This window comes from Podarcis vaucheri (assembly GCF_965113315.1).
Source record: "Podarcis vaucheri genome assembly, chromosome: 18".
Lineage (NCBI taxonomy): Eukaryota > Metazoa > Chordata > Lepidosauria > Squamata > Lacertidae > Podarcis > Podarcis vaucheri.
The window spans coordinates 10890517-10908611 of NC_138756.1; the positions used below are offsets into that span (position 1 = coordinate 10890517).

At 47.1% G+C, this 18095-nt stretch overlaps 1 protein-coding gene across 1 annotated transcript in view; it reads left to right on the top strand.

The window, feature by feature from the left end:
- Positions 1-18095, top strand: part of ABCA7 (ATP binding cassette subfamily A member 7) — a 73825-nt gene that overhangs the window by 29130 nt on the left and 26600 nt on the right. Inside the window, exons 19-30 of the mRNA XM_082206831.1 lie at positions 844-1015; positions 2527-2658; positions 3820-3959; positions 4643-4780; positions 6698-6918; positions 8016-8082; positions 8871-9073; positions 10625-10667; positions 11275-11393; positions 11676-11742; positions 15722-15876; positions 17116-17240. Coding sequence (XP_082062957.1) covers positions 844-1015; positions 2527-2658; positions 3820-3959; positions 4643-4780; positions 6698-6918; positions 8016-8082; positions 8871-9073; positions 10625-10667; positions 11275-11393; positions 11676-11742; positions 15722-15876; positions 17116-17240 — 1582 coding nt within the window. The remainder of the gene's footprint in view (positions 1-843; positions 1016-2526; positions 2659-3819; positions 3960-4642; positions 4781-6697; positions 6919-8015; positions 8083-8870; positions 9074-10624; positions 10668-11274; positions 11394-11675; positions 11743-15721; positions 15877-17115; positions 17241-18095) is intronic.

Genomic DNA, 18095 nt, shown 5'->3' on the forward strand with positions numbered 1-18095 from the left:
CTAGCAGTTCGAAAGCACACCAGCGCAAGTAGATAAATAGGTACCGCTCTGGCGGGAAGGTACCGTATTTTTCGCACCATAGGACGCACCGGACAATAGGATGCACCTTGTTTTAGAGGGGGGAGAACAAGTAAAAAAAATTCTCCCCCTCTCTGCCCAGCGCCCCTTCAGCGAAGCGGCAGGAGGCGCTGCGCAGAGAGGGGGAGAATTTCCCCCCTCTTGTTTTCCCGCTCTAAAACAAGGTGCCGTTTAAGGTGCGTTCAGGCGGCTACCTTGGAAGCCTGGAGAGCAAGAGGGGTCGGTGCGCACTGACCCCTCTCGCTCTCCCGGCTTCAGGTTCCTTTCGACCTGCTCTTTGGGGCTGGCGGGGGGAAGCCCACCACCAGCCCCAAAGAGCAGGTCGGGGAGCAGCGGAAAGGCGCGCAGCGGAGAGGCTCCTGCCATAGCCACGCGTCACCTCTCCAGCCGGTAGAGGGTTGCGGGGCTATGGCGTCTTCGCTCCATAGGACACACACACATTTCCCCTTCATTTTTGAAGGGGGAAAAATGCGTCCTATAGAGCGAAAAATACGGTGAATGGCGTTTCCATGCACTCTGGTTTCCGCCATGCGCCAGAAGCGGTTCAGTCCTGCTGGCCACATGACCCGGGAATCTGTCTGCGGACAAACGCGGCTCCCTTGGCCCGAAAGCGAGATGAGCGCCGCAACTCAATAGTCGCCTTTGACTGGACTTAACCGTCCAGGGGTCCTTTACCTTTACCTGTGCTTTGAGGATGTGTTTCGTGAATGGAACGGAACAGAACAAATGCACAGCTTTCTGAACCGGCGGCTTGTTTCCCCGCAGTGATCGTGGAGGACGCTCCTTCCCACCTAAAGGTGGGGGTCTCGATCCGTAACCTGGTGAAGATCTATCGCAGCGGCGGGAAGATTGCCGTCAACGGACTGAGCCTCGACTTCTACGAGGGCCAGATCACATCCTTCCTGGGGCACAATGGGGCCGGAAAGACGACCACAATGTAAGTTGAGCCGGGAATATGTTGACCCGGAGGTTAGTTTCTGTTTACTTTCCAAAGTTGGGGAACTTTTAGCCCTCCAGAGGTTGCCGAACGACATCAGTCGAGGAAGCACATTCCTGCTAAAAACGGTCTCTGCGTGAACACCTTTGTTCTCTTCTCATTATTTTTATTTACCGTATTTTTCGCTCTATAAGACGCACCAGACCACAAGACGCACCTAGTTTTTGGAGGAGGAAAACAAGAAAAAAAATATTCTGAATCTCCGAAGCCAGAACAGCAAGAGGGATCGCTGCGCAGCGAAAGCAGCAATCCCTCTTGCTGTTCTGGCTTCTGGGATAGCTGCGCAGCCTGCATTCGCTCCATAAGACGCACACACATTTCCCCTTACTTTTTAGGAGGGGAAAAGTGAGTCTTATAGAGCAAAAAATATGGTATCTCATAAGGATTATACACTGCTTTTTTAACAAACAAACATACCCAAAGCAGTTAACAAAAGATAAAGCAATAACCTGTTCCGCAAACATTTTATTTCTTTTTTTTCTTACTTAATTTTTATTACAGTTTCTGTTTTGCAATTTGGAATAGTCATTTAAACATCCTTAAAGTATCAGGTGACTTCCCTTCTCTTTCCACGCTTCATTTTGTGTGTCCTAAATCCCTACATATGTTACAGAAACGAAACCATTCGACATTCCCTTATTGCATCCATCAAAACTTACTTACACTGTTGAATTTACCTTAATGTTTTCAAGAGAAACGTTTTATTTCTTCAGCCAAATCGTTTTTTAATTGATATTCAGAATCGTAACGCATCAGCCGTAAATTAAAAAGAAATCTAACGCAATCTTTCCAAAAATCGGCTTCTGTTTCTGTTCCCCTTGTTGCTGCATAGTTTTCCCGGTTATTTCTAATTCACATTCCGTTCCCTGTAATCAACCTTATTTTGCAATAATATACAGAAAATGTTTTCAATTAAAAATGAAACATTTAGTAGATATAAACCGCTTTGAGACTTCCCAACCTGCCCCCGGCATATAAATGTTATGAAATAAATATGCAATAAATTCAGCAATGTACTGAACCATCTAAGTAACAGGATGGCCTTTTCTAAACAATGACGACTTTAGCAGGTGCACCTCTAACAATTCGTTTTCAAATGCACCCATTTCCTTGACCCGTGGGTAGGCAAACTAAGACCCGGGGGCCGGATCTGGCCCCATCGCCTTCTCAATCCAGCCTGTGGACGGTCCGGGAATCAGCATGTTTTTACATGAGTAGAACTTGTCCTTTTATTTAAAATGCATCTCTGGGTTATTTGTGGGGCACAGGAATTCGTTCGTATGTATTTTTTTTCAAAATATAGTCCGGCCCCCCACAAGGTCTGAGGGACAGGGGACCGGCCCCCTGCTGAAAAAGTCTGCTGACCTCTTAAGGACTTGTTGCACGACAGCTGGGAGCTAAGTTTGGGTACCGAATCGATCATTTCTCCCCGCCTCTTTGCGACATCCCAGGTCCATCCTGACTGGCTTGCTGCCCCCCAGTTCCGGGACGGCGTATGTGATGGGGAGGGACATCTGCTCCGACATGGACATCATCCGGAGAACGATGGGGGTCTGTCCTCAACACAACGTCCTCTTCGACATGTAACTTGCTTATTTTCTCGTCTGTTTGTCTCTTTGGTTTCGGGCGTAAAATCACACAAAAGCAAACCCGCCCAGCGGCCCCCAGTTTACAACGATAGGGTGTTAATCTGCCTGGCTAGAGAAAAAACGTTTTCACCTGGTGCCTAAAATTGGCGACGTGGGTGGTGCTGTGAGTCTAGGGCTTGCCGATCAGAAGGTCGGCGGTTTGAATCCCTGCAATGCGGGGGTGAGCTCCCGTTGCTCGGTCCCTGCTCCTGCCCACCTAGCAGTTCGAAAGCATGTCAAAGTGCAAGTAGATAAATAGGTACCGCTCCGGCGGGAAGGTAAACGGCGTTTCCGTGCGCTGCTCTGGTTTGCCAGAAGCGGCTTAGTCCTGCTGGCCACATGACCCGGAAGCTGTACGCCGGCTCCCTCGGCCAATAAAGCGAGATGAGCACCGCAACCCCAGAGTCGGCCACGACTGGACCTAATGGTCAGGGGTCCCTTTACCTTTACCTTTAAAAGTTTGGTAGTTATTTTTCTCTTTGACAAATAATAATTTATTATTCAGAGGCATCCCTACGTAGAACGCATTGCCATAATCCAACATAATGCTGTTTATCCCGGAAAATATATAGTACAGTGGTGCCTCGCAAGACGAAAAGAATCCGTTCCGCGAGTCTCTTCGTCTTGCGGTTTTTTCGTCTTGCGAAGCAAGCCCATTGACAGATTAGCGCTATTAGCGGCTTAGCAGGCTGAGCCGATAAGCGGTTAAGCGGCTTAGCGGATCAGCTGTTAAGCGGCTTAGGATCAGCTGATAAGCGGCTTAGCGGCTTGGGAAAAAGGGGGGGGGGAGGAAAAAACCCCGCAGGAACTCGCAAGACATTGTCGTCTTGCAAAGCAAGCCCATAGGAAATTCGTTTTGCGAAGCACCTCCAAAACGGGAAACCCTTTCGTCTAGCGGGTTTTCCGTCTTGCGAGGCATTCGTCTTGTGGGGCACCACTGTATACAGAGAAGCTGAAGCACTTTTCTCGTAAGGTCTTCTTTGCAGATCTCTTTTCCAGCGCAGGGGTTTGATCTAATGGCGTTTTCACCTCAAAGTATTTATCATCCTCGGGGTCTTGACGTCTTCTCTCTCTCTTTACCGCAACCTTCCCAAAAAACTTGCCGTCCCCCTCCAGCCTGACCGTGGAGGAGCATATCTGGTTTTACGGCCGCCTCAAGGGCCTCTCTGGAGAGCAAGTCCGGGAAGAGATGGAACAGATCATCCAGGATGTGGGTCTGCCCCACAAGAGGCGAGATCAGACCAAGAACCTGTCAGGTGAGTTTTGGGGTCATAGCATATGGGGGAGAAGGAGGGGGGTCCTAAGGCTAGAGGAATGAACAGGGTCCTTCCCCTCCAACGTTTCTCCCCTGAAAAGAGGGACGTCCTATTCCACCCCCTCCAACGTTTCTCCCCTGAAAATAGGGACGTCCTTTTCCATCCCCTCCAACGTTTCTCCCCTGAAAATAGGGACGTCCTGTTCCATCCCCTCCAACGTTTCTCCCCTGAAAATAGGGACGTCCTATTCCATCCCCTCCAACGTTTCTCCCCTGAAAATAGGGACGTCCTATTCCATCCCCTCCAACGTTTCTCCCCTGAAAATAGGGACGTCCTTTTCCATCCCCTCCAACGTTTCTCCCCTGAAAATAGGGACGTCCTGTTCCATCCCCTCCAACGTTTCTCCCCTGAAAATAGGGACGTCCTGTTCCATCCCCTCCAACGTTTCTCCCCTGAAAATAGGGACGTCCTATTCCATCCCCTCCAACGTTTCTCCTGTGAAAATAGGGGCGTCCTATTCCATCCCCTCCAACGTTTCTCCCCTGAAAATAGGGACGTCCTATTCCATCCCCTCCAACGTTTCTCCCCTGAAAAGAGTGACGTCCTATTTCATCCCCTCCAGCGTTTCTCGCCTGGAAATAGGGACGTCCTATTCCATCCCCTCCAACGTCTTATCTTTCCAGGAGGCATGCAACGCAAACTGTCTGTGGCCATCGCTTTCGTGGGGGGCTCCAAAGTGGTGATTTTGGACGAGCCGACGGCCGGCGTCGACCCTTATTCTCGCCGTGGCATCTGGGACCTTTTGCTGAAATACCGTACAGGTCTGAGTTGTGGGGTTTTTATTTGGAGGACGGGGGGCGGTATTCTTTGTGCATTTGGACACACAGGATCGAACCACCTCCCCGATTAATTTTATGCAGGTATTTTTAAGAATCTGCCCTGGAAGAACTTATATTTCTGTTCCGAGAGTCTGTAGAGCCTTGGGGGAGGCCACTCTTAGAATCGCAGAATTAAAGAATGGTAGCGATGGAGGGACCCCCAGGGGTCATCCAGCCCAACCCCCTGTAACACAGGAATCTCAGCTAAAGCATCCATGACAGATGGCCTTCCAACCTCCGCTTAAAAACCTCCAAGGAAGGAGATTCTACAATCTCCCAAGGGAGACCGTTCGACAGTCCTAACACCTCTTACTGTCAGAAAGCTCTTCCTGATGTTTACCAAAAAGGATGAACCGAAAACTATTAGCAAAAACTATTTACAGTGGTGCCCCGCAAGACGAATGCCTCGCAAGACGGAAAACTCGCTAGACGAAAGAGTTTTCCGTTTTTGAGGTGCTTCGCAAAACGAATTTCCTATGGGCTTGCTTCGCAAGACGACAATGTCTTGCGAGTTCCTGCGGGTTTTTTCCTCCCCCCTTTTTTTCTAAGCCGCTTATCAGCTGATCCGATCAGCAGATAAGCCGCTAATAGCGCTAATCTGCTAATCCGTCAATGGGCTTGCTTCGCAAGACGAAAAAACCGCTAGACGAAGAGAATCACAGAACGGATTCTTTTTGTCTTGCGAGGCACCACTGTAAAATCAATTGAAAACACACCAGCATTCAATCAATCCGTAGATTTATATTGTTTACAGCCAGTGGCCATCACAAGACAATATAAGCAACAAAACACACAACTGTAAAACGAAAATTATGAAAGCAGAAGAAAGTATGAGATGATCAGACCCCCCCCCCGCCCGACCTCAGAACATGGGAAGATACTGCCAGTTTTTTATAATTTGGCACAATATTTGGACTGTTTGATTATTGAATAACGTGTATATAGTGGTATCTCGGGTTAAGTACTTAATTCGTTCCGTACTTAACCCGAAGCACCACTTTAGCTAATGGGGCCTCCTGCTGCTGCTGCGCTGCCAGAGCACGATTTCTGTTCTCATCCTGAAGCAAAGTTCTTAACCTGAAGCACTATTTCTGGGTTAGCGGAGTCTGTAACCTGAAGCGTATGTAACCCGAGGTACCACTGTAATTTGGAATGTTTAGTATGGTTTGACTGGAAATTTTAATACATAGTACAGTGGATGCTGGGGTTGCAAACGTGATCCGTGCGGCAGGCACATTCGCAACCTGCAACTTCGCAACCTGCAGTGCTATGTCTGTGCACACGCGCGTTGCGATTCGGTGCTTCTGTACATGTGCAAAGCGCCAAAATCTGGAAGTAACCTGTCCGGGTTTGGTGCGGTGCACAACCCGAAATCGCGCAACCCAAAGCGTCTGTAACCCTAGGTATAGGTAAAGGTAAAGGGACCCCTGACCATTAGGTCCAGTCGCGGACGACTCTGGGGTTGCGGCGCTCATCTCGCTTTATTGGCCGAGGGAGCCGGCGTACAGCTTCTGGGTCATGTGGCCAGCATGACGAAGCCGCTTTTGGCGAACCAGAGCAGCGCACAGAAACGCCGTTTATCTTCCCGCCGGAGTGGTACCTATTTATTTACTTGCACTTTGACGTGCTTTCGAACTGCTAGGTTGGCAGGAGCAGGGACCGAGCAACGGGAGCTCACCCCGTCATTGCAGGGATTCGAACCGCCGACCTTCTGATCGGCAAGTCCTAGGCTCTGGGGTTTAACCCACAGCGCCACCCGCGTCCCTAACCCAAGGTATGACGGCATTAAAAAAAAGAGAGAGGAAAGGTGCGTTTTTGCGAATCCGACCCGCGTCCCTCCTCTTTCCCTGCCGACTCCAGGCCGGACGGTCATCCTGTCGACGCATTACATGGACGAAGCTGACCTCCTGGGTGACCGGGTGGCTATCATCTCCCAGGGACGCCTCTGCTGTTGCGGATCGTCGCTCTTCCTCAAGACCAAGCTGGGCACAGGATACTACCTGACGCTGGTGAAGAGGGAGGCGGGCAGGGGGCGCCACTCGGCAGGCGTCAACGGGGTGGCGCCCCCCGCCGGCAAAAAGGTAAACTTGAGCAAAAAAACCCCCCCAAAACGGGACAGTGGTTTTCTCTGAAAGGAGAGCTTTCAGTTTATTGGGGATGTGTTGGGTGATCGGGGAGGGGGGGTCACTGGTGGGGGGGGACGCACGTCACGCTCCTTAATTGGCCTTTCTTTTTCTTTTTTTTGAAATAGAATTTATTAATTTTATAATGACGACAAAATATTGTCATTATAATTATTAATTTATTTAAACAAGCACAAAGTTGGAAAGGAACCGTGCTTAAGTCTGACCCCTGCTCAAGGCAAGGATCCTGTCAAGGTGGCCGTCCATCCTTAATAATAATAATAATAATAATAATAATAATAATAATAATAATTTCTTATTTATACAAACCCAGAGTTGGAAAGGAATCACGCTTAAGTCTGAGCCCCGCTTAAGGCAAGGATCCTGTCAAATTGGCTGTCCATCCCTAATAATAATAATAATAATAATAATAATATATTATTTATACAAGCACAGTTGGAAAGGAACTGTGCTTAAGTCTGGCCCCTGCTCAAGGCAAGGATCCTGTCAAGGTGACCATCTGTCCATAATAATAATAATAATAATAATAATAATAATAATAATAATAATAATAATAATTATTATTATTGTTATTATTAATACCCCGGCCATCTGGCTGGATTTCCCCAGCCACTCCGGGCGGCTTCCAACAAAATACTAAAATGCAATAGTCTGTTAAACATTAAAAGCGTCCCTAAACAGGGCTGCCTTCAGATGTCTTCTAAATATTCTAAATATTTTAATATTCTGTTGGAAGCCGCCCAGAGTGGCTGGGGAAACCCTTCCAGATGGGAGGGGGTATAAATAACAAATTATTATATTATTATAACCATCACAAACGAAAATTCAAATAATAAATCTTAACTCGGCTGACTTCCTTCCACTCCCCCTGTTGACTCCGTGGTTCTTTCCTTGCCCATACTTATAAAGCTCCTTATATTCTTAATCCAAATTTAAAACCTTTTTATCCGTCTTAATACGAGGGGCTTTTAAAAGTTCTACGGGGGTCAAAGTCAAACTCAACAAGGCTGTTCCTTTCGACTCCTCCTCTCCAGGCGGACAGCGACTCGGAAAGAAGTTGCGACACCGGTCTGGGCAGTGAGCAGAACAGCGAGGGCACAGGTGCGAATCCTGCCAAAGCGCCGTATGCGAATCCTGCCAAAGCACCGTATGCCGGCGACAGGCGCGGATGGGGAATCCGCCGGGCTCGGGGGGCGGGGAATGACTGCCGCCAAACCTTTCTTTCTTTCAATAAATAACTTTTATTAATTTTCCAACATACATTTATAATATCCAACCTAAATTTATCACATATTTTCTCTTTTGGACTTCCTTCAGCCTCTCGAACCATCATCCATTATTCAATTTTTTAATTACACATTTCCTAATTTTTATATTGCATTTTATATACCTTCACCCTCTTATTTTTCTTCAACACAATATTCCTCAAACATTCACAAAGCTTCTTGAAATCCCACTAGTGTTGTTTGCTCATCACATACACATTTCAAATAATCTGAAAATTTCCCCCAATCTTTGACGAACTTTTGGTCTCGTAGATATCTGATCTTCCCCGTTAGTTTATCTAGTTCTGCATAGTCCACCAGTTTCATTGTCCATTCTTCTAACGTCGGTAGTTGTTCCTGTTTCCATCTTTGTAGTATTCTTGCTGCAGTTACTGCATACTGGAAAAGTTTACAGTCCTTTCTATTTATCTCATTTTCCTACTATTCCTAAAAGAAAAGCCTCTGGTTTCTTAACAAATGTATATTTCAACATCTTTTTCAACTCATTATAGATCAGTTCCCAGAAGCCTTTCACCTTCTTGCAATCCCACCACATATGGTAAAATGTTCCCTCTTTTTCTTTCCAACCTTTCAGCGTTGTGTGTTTTTCCCTTTTTTGTGCAGATGTGCCCCAGTTGACGGCCGTGATCCAAAATTTGGTCCCCGGGTCTCGACTGGTGGAGGACGTCTGCCAGGAAGTCCTCTACGTCCTCCCGTACAGCGGGGCCAAAGATGGCACCTTCGGGGAGCTGTTCCGGGAGCTGGACGCCCGCCTTGCAGAACTGGGGATCTCGGGGTACGGGATTTCGGACACCAGCCTGGAAGAGGTTCGTAAACGAGAAAAAGGAAAACTTAACAATCAGAACGGCAGGCTAATAATATATAAAGGCGAAGGGACCCCTGACCATTGGGTCCGGTCGTGGCCGACTCTGGGGTTGCGGCGCTCATCTCGCTTTACTGGCCAAGGGAGCCGGCGTACAGCTTCCGGGTCATGTGGCCAGCAGGACTAAGCCGCTTCTGGCGAACCAGAGCAGCGCACGGAAACGCCGTTTCCCTTCCCGCCGGAGTGGTACCTATTTATCTACCTGCACTTTGACGTGCTTTCGAACTGCTAGGTGGGCAGGAGCAGGGACCGAGCAACGGGAGCTCACCCGGCGGGGATTCGAACCGCCGACCTTCTGATTGGCAAGCCCTAGGCTCTGTGGTTTAACCCACAGCGCCACCCGCGTCCCGCTAATAATATAATATAATTTAATAATAATATAATAAACAGAACAGCAGGCTAATAATATAATTACAATACAGTGGAACCTCAGGTTGCGGACATAATCCGTGACGGAGGCGCACCCGCAACCCGCCGTGCCGCGCCTGCTGCGATTTGGCGCTTCTGCGCATGCGCAGAGAGCAAATTAGGGCTTCTGCGCATGCGCAAAGCCCGGAACTAACCCTTTCCGGTACTTCCAGGTTTCCCGCGGTCCACAACCTGAAAACACATAACCCAAAGCGTTTGTAACCCGAGGTACCACTGTGTTGGGTGGCAGAGGAGCTAAATTGCAGCCAAATCACGTTCAATGCTGACTTATTTTCTTGAAATTAAAAGCAACGCCCAAACGCTTCTTAAGACGCGTTCCAAATATCTTAAGTTGCCAGTTCTCTTTATCTTGGGATGTTGCTCACTTTCCATTTTGGGGGTCTAAAGAAACACTGGCCTCTGTTGTTGCACACATAAGCAATGCTTTTTTCCTTTAAAAAACCACAAATGTTTAAGGGCACTCTCATTTTGACTCAAGAAAATCCCTGTTTTATAGCTCAGTTTGGGGAAAATAAAAGCAGCAAATGGACAAAAGTACGAAGATTCACAAAATGTTTAGGGGGTATGTGTGTCCCCCCCACCCCGGGAAAAAAACTTGGGGATTTCTGTCTGGCTTATTCCCAGTAAAAAAGGACTCTGGTCTTTTTGGGGAGGTCAGTTCAAAACCTTCCTTTGTAAATCATTCCCCAATATTCTTTTTCTTTTTTTTACACGTCCACCACATATGAAAAAAAAGCGGTTCTCTTCATTTCTTTACATTTCCCGCACGTAGCATAGCAAAAATAATCAGATACCCTCTAGGAATTGTTTTCAGATAATTCTCTTTCTGTGAGTGACTTGCGGTCAGTTTCAAATCATTTCCCCTAGAGGTTTAAATCTATATTGTTATCCAGTCCTCTTTTAAAGACGTCGTCAGTTTTCCTGTCTGTGGTAATGGGTATTTTGTGGAGCCTGCAATAGCTCCTGTAATCCCTGGTTGCCAAAAGATTTGGGGTGTTTTTTGGGGAGGGGGGAATGGGGGTGGGACTCCCCCTCTTTTAAAGCCCAACTTTGCTTTTTCTTCCAGATATTCTTGAAAGTGGCAGAAGATACCAATGTCGACGTCGCAGGTAAGGTGAAAGCCAGCTGTCTTGTCTGCCTGTCAATGCAACAAACAATAGTCAGTAATATCCAAGGCAACACGACAACCAAATACAACGATACGATATCAATATACACTCTTTATATAATAGGAAATATATGAAATCACATAAACAGAAAACTTGGGAATCTCTGAAAGTCACAAAATATGCACTCTTAATGGATTCTCTTGAAAACATAAAACCAAAAAAAAAAATGTGCATATTTTGTGACTTTCAGAGATCCATAAGTCTTCTGTTTATGTGATTTCATATATTTCATATTGTATAAACAGAAAACTTAGGAATCTCTGAAAGCCACAAAATATGCACTCCTAATGGATTCTCTTGAAAACATAAAACCAAAAAAGTGCATATTTTGTGACTTTCAGAGATTCCTAAGTTTTCTGTTTATGTGATTTCATATATATATATTGGTCATCGTGTTGCCTTGGATATTACTGACTTTTGTTTGAAACACGGGTTAAATTGAACGGAACAAACAAATCACCACTCTGCCCGAATTTTAGGTTCGGGGAATATTCGGTTTTTCCCATTTTTTTCCAACTGGGTGATATTTTCTTTTTCCCCCGGGCAGGAGACATGGAAGCGGCCCCTGCCGACCTCAAAACGTCCACTCCGGCCTCTGGTTACACCCTGCAGACGCTGAGCGAGGATGCGGAAGTGGCAGACGCCGAGCCCGGTAAGTGCCGGAAGGTTCCGGAAAAAGTGGTGGAAAGTTCCGGGAAAAGTAAGTGCCGGAAGGTTCCGGGAAAAGTAAGTGCCAGAAGGTTCCAAAAAAAGTAAGTGCCGGAAGGTTCCGGAAAAAGTAAGTGCCAGAAGGTTCCAAAAAAAGTAAGTGCCGGAAGGTTCCGGGAAAAGTAAGTGCCAGAAGGTTCCAAAAAAAGTAAGTGCCGGAAGGTTCCGGAAAAAGTAAGTGGCGGAAAGTTCCGGAAAAAGTAAGTGGCGGAAAGTTCCGTGAAAAGTAAGTGCCGGAAGGTTCCGGAAAAAGTCGGTTCCGTGCCGCCCTCTGCTTGGGCACCAGAGGATATCTGCCATGGTTCAGGTCCGCGCCGCTCTGGGATCGCTGCCCTCTGGTCGGGGTGGAAACTTGTCCGCAGCACCAATGGATTTGCGTTTCCGAAACCGGTGCGCCGCTAGGGCTTGGCCAACTGTATTTGTGTCCGGAGCTCGTCCTACTCTCGAGTAGGACCCTGGCAGGGTCGCATGCCCGACTGGCCTGTTCTCTCCCTCCTGGTCGATCGTTCGGAGGCTTCGAAAGCTTTCTTCTGCCCAAATGTCACAACGACAGATATCAGCACATTTAGGGATCCGCAGAGTCTGTGCAGTTCGCGTGACAGACCTCAGCATTTTGGCTAATCTACTTTATTTACATATAAACAGACACGGAGCACTGCAACATGGCTCCTTCTCTCTCTCTCTAGCATCAGACAGCAAAGAGAAAAAAAGGACAATAGACAAAAATCCCATGACTGCAATCGCGGAGCAGGAATTCTAATAATTTTTCCCCCAGGTTGCTGTTTGAGAGAGTCCCCTAGAGGGGGAGTGGTGTCGTACAAAATGGCTGCCATGGAGTGGCGTCGCACAAAATGGCTGCCATAGAGCAGGTGTGGCGTCATGCAAAATAGCTGCCATGGAGGTCACCTGGCATCACACAAAATGGCTGCCACTGAGCTAGCCTGGCATTGCACCAAATGGCTGCCCTAGAGCGGGTGTGGAAACACACAAAATGGCTGCCATGGAGGGAGAGTGGTGTCACACAAAATGGCTGCCATAGAGCAGGTGTGGCGTCATGCAAAATAGCTGCCATGGAGGTCACCTGGCATCACACAAAATGGCTGCCACTGAGTTAGCCTGGCATTGCACCAAATGGCTGCCCTAGAGCGGGTGTGGAATCACACAAAATGGCTGCCATGGAGGGAGAGTGGTGTCACACAAAATGGCTGCCATAGAGCAGGTGTGGCGTCATGCAAAATAGCTGCCATGGAGGTCACCTGGCATCACACAAAATGGCTGCCATTGAGCTAGCCTGGCATTGCACCAAATGGCTGCCATAGAGCGGGTGTGGAATCACACAAAATGGCTGCCATGGAGGGAGAGTGGTGTCACACAAAATGGCTGCCATAGAACAGGTGTGGCGTCATGCAAAATAGCTGCCATGGAGGTAACCTGGCATCTCACAAAATGGCAGCCATTGAGGTAGCCTGGCATTGCAGCAAATGGCTGCCCTAGAGCAGGTGTCAAATCGCATAAAATGGCTGCCATGGAAGGGGAATGGCACCACACAAAATGGCTGCCATACAGCAGTTGTGGCGTCACGCAAAATAGCTGCCATGGAGGTAACCTGGCATCGCACACAATGGTTGCCATTGAGCTAGCCTGGCATTGCACCGAATGGCTGCCCTAGAGCGGGTGTGGAATCACACAAAATGGCTGCCATGGAAGGGAGATGGCATTACACAAAATGGCTGCCATAGAGCAGGTGTGGCGTCATGCAAAATGGCTGCCATGGAGGTCACCTGGCATCACACAAAATGGTTGCCATTGAGCTAGCCTGGCATTGCACCAAATGGCTGCCCTAGAGCGGGTGTGGAATCACACAAGATGGCTGCCATGGAAGGGAGATGGCATTACACAAAATGGCTGCCATAGAGCAGGTGTGGCGTCATGCAAGATGGCTGCCATGGAGGTAGCCTAGCTTTGCACCAAATGGCTGCCCTAGAGCGGGTGTGGAAACACACAAAATGGCTGCCATGGAAGGGAGATGGCATTACGCAAAATGGCTGCCATAGAGCAGGCGTGGCGTCATGCAAGATGGCTGCCATAGAGCAGGTGTGGCGTCATGCAAAATAGCTGCCATGGAGGTCACCTGGCATCACACAAAATGGCTGCCACTGAGTTAGCCTGGCATTGCACCAAATGGCTGCCCTAGAGCGGGTGTGGAAACACACAAAATGGCTGCCATGGAAGGGAGATGGCATTACGCAAAATGGCTGCCATAGAGCAGGCGTGGCGTCATGCAAGATGGCTGCCGTAGAGCATCAGACAGAATAGATTGGGGAGCTGGAATGAGAACGGCTTTTCTGTTTCCCCCTTGCTTCTCGACGTACAGGAAGTCCTGGGTGCGAATCCTGCAGGGAAGGGCTTGAGATGCATCTAACTTCTTCCTTCTATTCTTTCTCTCTCTCTCCCTTTCTCTCCTTCCTCCCTCCACCTTTACGCTTAAGTCAAAGGACGCCAGAAAGGTAAAAAAAGAAGCTTTGGGGCAGGATTATTATTATTAATAATAATATTAATCCCGTCCTTCGCCCCAGGGTCCTGGGTTCAGGTTACAGCAGTCAGAATGCCGTGTTAAAAGCAGTTTAAAATTATTTCCATTTGCAACGATAAGGTGCATTCTTCAGTGGTTGCGATGCATCCATTAATCGCTTATCGATTAATCGCAGTTGCAATCAAAATTATTCCACTACCCCCATTGCAAATTGGGCGATGTTCGGCCAAAAATGCAAGTTCTCAAACGGCTGAAAAGTCTGCAAAATTTTGATAACGAACCTGATTTGTAATGAGGGGCTTTGAATAATCTCGATTGCAACCGAGAACGTTTTTCCAGCGGAATTTTTTGAAATTTGGGATGTTGGAAATGTATACGAGCTGATGATGCTTTTATTAACGTGCGGTGGCTTTGCAAAAAAAAAAAAAAAAGCTCAATGGGAAATGATAAACAACCAACTAATTAAGAAGTTTTAAATGACAATAGGGGGAAACCAGGAAGTTCTTTTTGCTAGGTCTGACTGGGCCAGAGTTGCCGAAATTAAAATTGTGCATGCATGCAAAAACTGCAGCAAGGAAGCGAAAATTGAATTGCAAGAAAGAACAGGCTTTGGAAATCAAAAATAAGGTTAAAGACCTGGGGGTCTGGATTTCAACTAAAACCACAAATCTGTATGAAGACAATTACATTAAAAGATGGAAAGATATAAAAAAATATATGGGAAATTGGACCAGGCTCCATCTCTCCCTTTGGGGAAGAATCTCGCTAGTAAAAATGAAGATCTTGCCCAAAATGGTTTTCTTGTTTCAAACAAGACCAATTTTAGGAGGATTGAAATGTTTCAAGGAATGGGAAAAGGAAATAGCTAGATTTGTCTGGAACGGAAATAAACCGAGAATTAAGCATCAGGTGTTGAGAGTTAAAAGGTAGAGAAGAGGATTTGAGCTGCCAGATTTGGAATTATATTATGAGGCCGCAGGATTGGTATGGCTAAAGGTATGGATTATATTAAAAGACACCGATGTGTTGGATCCTGAGGACATGATAACTGGTACGGATGGCACATTTAATATACGGAAATATATACAAGGGGTTTTTGAGCCATGTGATAAGGAAATCACTGATTTACAATGGGGTGTGTGTGTGAATAGTTTCAATTGCAATTTGTAAACAAAGAAGGTTGCATTATCTTCATTCAATTTTTTTAAAATTAATTTTCCAATTTTAAATTAACCAACACACATCATAACTGCACTTAATCCAATCTTAATAACATTGTTAAGTGACTTCCTTAAATTCCCTTGACTGAATTTCAATATATATCATTGTAACAGTTTTCCATACCCCATTATACATCATTTTCATAATATTTTCCTTGACCCCTTTCCTCCACAGCCTTTCCCGGTCGTCAAACATTATGTCCCGCATCTCTTGCCCAATCCATCGTCACGGATTTAACTTGTGTGCCACTCCAACAATAAATTATGCATTTTAGACAAATTTTGGAACTTTGGAATCTGACAACTCCGTTTCCAGTTTGGTTTTAGGTTGCATTTTAATTTTGTTTTTAAGTTGTATTCATTCAACTTATTTGCATTATTGCTTGTTGGCCGCCCTGAGCCCGGCCTTGGCTGGGGAGGGCGGGGTATAAATAAAAATTATTATTATTATTATTATTATTATTATTATTATTATTGGATTTTTTTCTGGATTTTCGGCTTCACGGCTTCCCTCTCTCCCTTCTTTCCGGCAGCGGAAGAAGCCAAGGAGACGGACCTCTTGAGGGGCATGGGGGTCCAGGCATCCCGCCAGCTGACGGACTGGGCGCTGGTGCGCCAACAACTCCGCGCCCTCTTCACCAAGCGCCTTCTGTACGCCCGCAGGAGCACCAGGGGATTCCTTGCGCAAGTATAACGCCCGACTCCTCTTCCGTCCGGGTTCGGAGGAGGTTGGGGGGGCTGGGGGGGGTCTCTCTCGGGGGTTGGCATGCATAGAACTGGAAGGGGGGGACCCCCCGAAGGTCATCCATCCCAACCCCCCGAAGGTCATCCATCCCAACCCCCTTGCGAGGCTAAAGCATCCTGGACAGAGGGCCTGCCGGCGCTTCCGTGCGACCGAGCTGTAATGGCTCTCCATCTTCGGAGTCCGTCCGGGCTCTCCTCCAATGGTGATTAACGAGCCGAGCCTTTAACAAGACTTCAGGCACGCTCCCCCATTAAACAAAAAACATGCAATGGAGTCACGAATAACAGAAGCCGATCAACGTTGCATGAACAAAATTAGAAAATGCAGTCCGTCGGTATCGACGAGGCAAACAAGCCTTTCGACAGTCGCAATCCCCTAATAATAATAATAATAAATACTTTTATTTATACCCTGCCTCCCCGGCCAGAGCCGGGCTCAGGGCAGCTAACAGCAGTAAAACTACAGTAAAAACATAATAGGGGAAAAAACCAATTTAAAATACAGGTTAAAATGCAATTTAAAGAGCAGCCTTCAAACGTTGAACAGTTTTTTCCGGATAACAAACTGTTCCGATAGTAACCCTTCATCAGCTGGGGACAATGCAAAACAAAACCCATTATATTCAAATGCAATATAATTACAGAATCCTAGAATCATAGAGTTGGAAGAGACCACAAGGGCCATCGAGTCCAACCCCCTGCCAAGCAGGAAACACCATCAGAGCACTCCTGACATATGGTTGTCAAGCCTCTGCTTAAAGACCTCCAAAGTAGGAGACTCCACCACACTCCTTGGCAGCAAATTCCACTGTCAAACAGCTCTGACTGTCAGGAAGTTCTTCCTAATGTTTAGGTGGAATCTTCTTTCTTGTAGTTTGGATCCATTGCTCCGTGTCTGCTTCTCCGGAGCAGCAGAAAACAACCTTTCTCCCTCCTCTATGTGACATCCCTTTATATATTTGAACATGACAATCCTGTCTATATAACCAATAATGAATGATGAATGCATAGCAGATAAATGGTCCTAACAGGTACATCCAGTAGCCGTGTGTTGCCTGTCGATTGTTGCTGCGTATTCCTGCCGTGACCGCGGGGTTGGTCTAGATGGCCGCTGGGGGTACCTTCGAACTCCACGATTCTACGATTTGCCTGCCACTGATCTGCCCACTCCCTCCTTTTGCAGATTGTGCTTCCGGCGGTCTTCGTCTGCATCGCCCTCCTCTTCAGCCTCATCGTCCCCCCTTTCGGCAAGTACCCCCCTCTGCGCCTCGAACCCTGGATGTACGGACCTCAATATACCTTCTTCAGGTGCGTCTCAGAACCAGCTCCTGAAGGTAACGGGGCCCTTTATATGTCCAGCTGTCCTTTGCCAGCAACAAATGGTCGCTGGTTTTTTTGGGTTGAAACTATGCTATATGGTCATTTATGGACCTCATAGGCATCTAAAGCCATTTGCACATCGCAAAACAGGTATTTTATCAAAGTAATTGTTGAGCTGGAATACAGTTAAGAAGTATATTAACAGTGTTCTCGAAGCTACCAGCATGAGTTTGACCAAACTGCGGGAGGCAGTGGAAGACAGGAGTGCCTGGCGTTCTCTGGTCCAGGGGGTCACGAAGAGGCGGACACGACTAAATGACTCAACAACAGCAACAAATATTAATAGTGAAATACAATTAAGAAGTATATTAATAAAGGTAAAGGGACCCCTGACCATTAGGTCCAGTCGTGGCCGACTCTGCGGTTGCGGCGCTCATCTCGCTTTATTGGCCAAGGGAGCCGGCGTTCAGCTTCCAGGTCATGTGGCCAGCAGGACTAAGCCGCTTCTGGCGAACCAGAGCAGCGCACGGAAACGCCGTTTACCTTCCCGCCGGAGCGGTACCTATTTATCTACTTGCACTTTGAGCCGCGTCCCAGTATATTAATAGTGAAATACAATTAAGAAACATATTAATAGTGAGATAATTATTAAGCTCTAACTTAAAAAGATGTGACTTTGTTATGTTGAGCTCGTATTTTGTACAATTTGCATACGGTGTCTGTTTGATAATGCGTGGTTTGCTATGCCTAATAAAGGATATTTATTTATTAAACCTGGGATTCGAATGGCGCTGTGGGTTAAACCGCAGAGCCTAGGACTTGCCGATCAGAAAGTTGGCAGTT